Genomic DNA, 4,072 nt, shown 5'->3' on the forward strand with positions numbered 1-4,072 from the left:
TTTTAAAAGCTCAACAAAAAAGTGAAAAAACCAACCAATCAAAAAATAATATATTTTTAAAGATTTTTTAAAAAATTATATGTGTATGAGTTTCTTGCCTACATGTATGTAAGTGCATCCATGCTGTGTTGTACCCACAGAGGCCAGAAAAGGGAATCATATCTCCTGGAGCTGGAGTTACAGACAGTTGTGAACTACCATGTGGGTGCTGGAAACCAAATCCAGGTCCTCTGTAAGAGCAGCAAGTGCTCTTAGTTGCCGAGCCATCTGTACAGCATAATTAATAATATTCTTAAATTATTGCTAGAGACTTTTCTAATGCCTTCTAGAAAGATTATGCCAATCTATATGCAATGGAATTTGTTTTTTTTCTGTAATGTGTTCTTTTTTCTCCTGAAGCCTCTGGTGTTTGCCTCCTTAATGATTTTTCTCTTCAGAATAAGCAGGTGAGAATCACTTTTGGATTCTCTTGCAAGAATCATAACCAGTTTGGTGTGATGATGTATCATAACAACAGGCTTATCAAGTCCTTTGAGAAGGTGGGATGCCAGGTAAAGGTGAGTGGTTAATTTTTCTTTATCGTATAGGATTGAAAGGAATATGAAGAGAATTTAAAATTGCAAAGAATATATTCATTCATGGTTTTCAGCCCATTCTCATGACAGTTTTTAGATTCTCATACTGGAATTCCTTATTAATAGGTGAGATGTCTTGTGTAAAAACACCTTTGGTTACTTTTCATTCTTCACAGGTGTTAACCCAGTAACTTTACTCAATGTATTTCTAGGTTAATAAGAAGTAGAGCTAAATTATTAGCCCCACCATGTATATCAGCTTATTAGTGTATAAAATACCTCTCTCCAGTATCTTGAGGAGGCAATAAAGCATACTGAAAGGTTCATAAAATTTGGTAGTTGAAAACCAAGATTTGTGCCCTGGGTTTTCTGTTTATAAGCTATATCCCAGGAAAAATCATTTAATTTCTCTGAGGCTGAATTTCTCTGCCAGTAAAGTAGAAACAATAATATTTTATTTGTCTACCCACAGCTTAGAGAGTTGAGAGGTGTGTGGATAAATTATATGTAATATTTCATAAACCAAACCATAAAAATGTTACCATTATCTTTCATGTTCTAATGATCAATTAAAGTAGTAATTTCCACAAGTATCCCTTTCATTCTTATTTTGAATATTATATAACCAAGGCCCAATGACTGATAGACCTCTTTATATTGCATGATAGGATAGTTTCATAAGGCCCAGGATAGCTAACATTGAGGTTATTTTGGTTTTGGGGTTGTTTTTTGTTTTGTTTTGTTGATTTATCATATTTAAACAACTCACGGCCATATGTTGGTTTAATTGCACCCTGACTCTAGTAAAAAATAAAGTTTGAAAGCTTCCATATCTTCTTCATTTTCCTATAGTTAATAAGCTCTTCAAATCTGATTCTCTTTGGTAGTTACTTGGTGGAATATATATAAATATATATAAATATACATCAATATATATACATATATAAATATATGTAAATATATATATAGAGAGCCTCTTTTGAAAGTTTCATTTTAAAAGAGCGCATTACATCCTTAATTTTTAAAATTAGTTTTCATTGCACTTCTGAAGAATATTGTTATGTAATCTTACTTTTTAGTGGTGCAATTCTTTATTCCAGTCAATCTTTTGGCAGTCCTAGAATACAAAAAAGATGAAAATTGACGTTCTTTGAGTGAAGCAAAGATATAGCCATCAATCCTGAAGAATCATAGGGGGTCTGTGCGTCATTGTTTGAAAAATCTCTGCTCTACAGAGTTTCTAATTCCATGTAATACTTGGCAGTCTATTGAAATATATTCTAAGTGTTCCTCTTCTTTCCTTACTCATGAACATTGTGTAAACTTTTCATTATTGTTAGGAATCAAAAGTAAACGCCTCCAGGTAGTTAATAGTAATGTGTTGAAATTAATATTTTTCTTCTAAGCCAACTTGTGGAGAAGGTGTAGGAGTAATTGGAGTCATTGAGTGCAATTTCCTAAAACCTGCCTTCAACAAACAAGACTTTGAGTACACCAAGGAATACCGGTGAGTCACTCTCAACCTGAGATGTTTCAGATAAATTGTTCAGATACTTTTCTGTTCTCCAAAACCTCTAAGACCATCACTAAAAGCTAGCCAGATAAGTAAAGTAAGAATTATTTCAAATTATATTTTTCTGAGATTGGAAATTAAATGATTTTGCTTTTATCAGTTGACATATGGAGTCCAGTTGAGATAAATCTTACCTTTAGAAATTATGGAAAGAACATAAGAGTCATTTGGTACAATATTTCTGGTGAAATGAAGGACCTTTTTTGTTCATCTTAAAGTTGCAAATGAATCTCAAGTTATTGAGTACATTATGCGGAGAAAAATTAAAATTTGCTCCAAAATTTTCTTGAAGTCACTGAAAACATTTGGAAGAAGTATTATAGAAAGAAAGATAGGAGTGCTCTCATGGAAGCATCTAGAGAAGACAAATGAATCAGAATAGGAAGGATAAAGAGGTGCGAATTAGAAAGGAACTTGACACTGAAGCCGAATCAGTAGGAATATTTTAGGAAATGAAGAAAGGGGTTGTTAAAACCAGGTAGAAAAGGTTTGGGGTTGAGAGTACAGCTCAGTGGTAGAATACTTGCTTAGCATTCATGAGGCTATGGATCTGATACCTAGGTACAAAATGGCTGAAAAATAAAAGTCCTTGATTACTGTGAACAAATATGATGTATGCAAATATGAACCTTAAAGATATATAAAATAATCACTTACTGCATTATATATGCAAAATGAGGAGAAGCTTTAAACATGACTAAAAAAGTCATGGAAACCTTCACAAAACAGATTATATTTGATCTTAAAGGAAAAGTTGGCATTTTCTAGGTGACCTAATAGGGAAAGGGCATTCTAAAGCAGAAGGTACTTGCAAAGGGTCCAAATAAAGATATTTTATAAACAGATTAATTAAACATGCAAGATTTCAGCCTAAGTAGCTTAATATTTGCTACATATTTTATCAAAAACAGAGCAAGTATACTGTCTTGCATACAGTCTTATGCAAAATAAATCTGTATAATTCTTACCCAGTTCAGGCATCATTACCATTTAAAAGAAGATTTACTGATTTTTATTTTATATGTGTGTTTGACTGCATGTGTGTGCATTGCATCCATGCGTGATGCCTATGGAAGTCATAAAAGGGCATTTGATTACTTGGAACTGGAGTTACAGATGGTTGTGAGCTGTCATGTGGGTGTTGGGAACTGAACACAAGTCCTCTGCACTAGCAGCAAATGCTGTTAACCACTGAGGCATCTCTCCAGCCCCACCACTTTTTTTAAAGACAAAAATCTCATATAGCCCAGGGTAGCCTCAAACTCACTATGTAGCTGAAGATTACTTTGAAGTCTTGCACCTTCTGCCTCTACCTTCCAAGTGCTAGGATGATAGGAGTGTACTACCGTGACCTGTGCCCTTATTTTTTATACAGGTTATTTGCATTTGCTAAGCACAACCTCAACCACTGAGGTACATTTCCAACCCCATTATCCTGGATATAAAGTTTATATAAAATGAAGAGGGATTTAGATAAAAATATGGGAATTTGAGGCAGGTGTGCTGATATAGGCCAGTAATCCCAACACTCAGGAGACTGTGACAACAGGATCATGAGTTCAAGACCAGCCTGGATTATATAATGATTTCTTGGCCAACCTGTACTATAAACATGACTTCCATTCCCCTTGCCCCTCTCAAGAAATGGAATTTGAGAGAAGGATTAAATAATATTTTTTGCTGTCACAATATTTCCGATATCAAAAGCACATATGATAAATGGAATATGAGCCATCATAGTTCTGGAATGTCTATAAATCATATATAATAAATCATTTTGAACAATTTGTGGCTATTAGATTTTATCTGCAAATATCACAGTTCAAGCTTAAAACAATTTTAGAGTGAACTTCACCTTAAGAAATGCAGTCAATCTGGGACTGGAGAGATGGCTCAACAGTTAAGAGCACTGGCTGCTCTTGCA

General features: G+C 34.0%; 2 protein-coding genes across 3 annotated transcripts in view; one reads left to right on the plus strand and one right to left on the minus strand.

The window, feature by feature from the left end:
* Morc4 (MORC family CW-type zinc finger 4) overlaps positions 1-4,072 on the plus strand; it is a 62,455-nt gene that overhangs the window by 22,884 nt on the left and 35,499 nt on the right. For both annotated transcript variants that reach the window (XM_029556030.1, XM_029556031.1), the window contains exons 8-9: positions 438-557; positions 1,982-2,082. In XM_029556030.1, the coding sequence (XP_029411890.1) occupies positions 438-557; positions 1,982-2,082 (221 nt within the window). The remainder of the gene's footprint in view (positions 1-437; positions 558-1,981; positions 2,083-4,072) is intronic.
* The window catches only part of Cldn2 (claudin 2), a 64,882-nt gene that overhangs the window by 4,937 nt on the left and 55,873 nt on the right, over positions 1-4,072 (minus strand). Inside the window, exon 3 of the mRNA XM_029556033.1 lies at positions 1,648-1,692. Coding sequence (XP_029411893.1) covers positions 1,648-1,692 — 45 coding nt within the window. The remainder of the gene's footprint in view (positions 1-1,647; positions 1,693-4,072) is intronic.

The sequence above is a fragment of the Nannospalax galili genome, unplaced genomic scaffold (genome assembly GCF_000622305.1).
Source record: "Nannospalax galili isolate Female #2095 unplaced genomic scaffold, S.galili_v1.0 scaffold25, whole genome shotgun sequence".
Lineage (NCBI taxonomy): Eukaryota > Metazoa > Chordata > Mammalia > Rodentia > Spalacidae > Nannospalax > Nannospalax galili.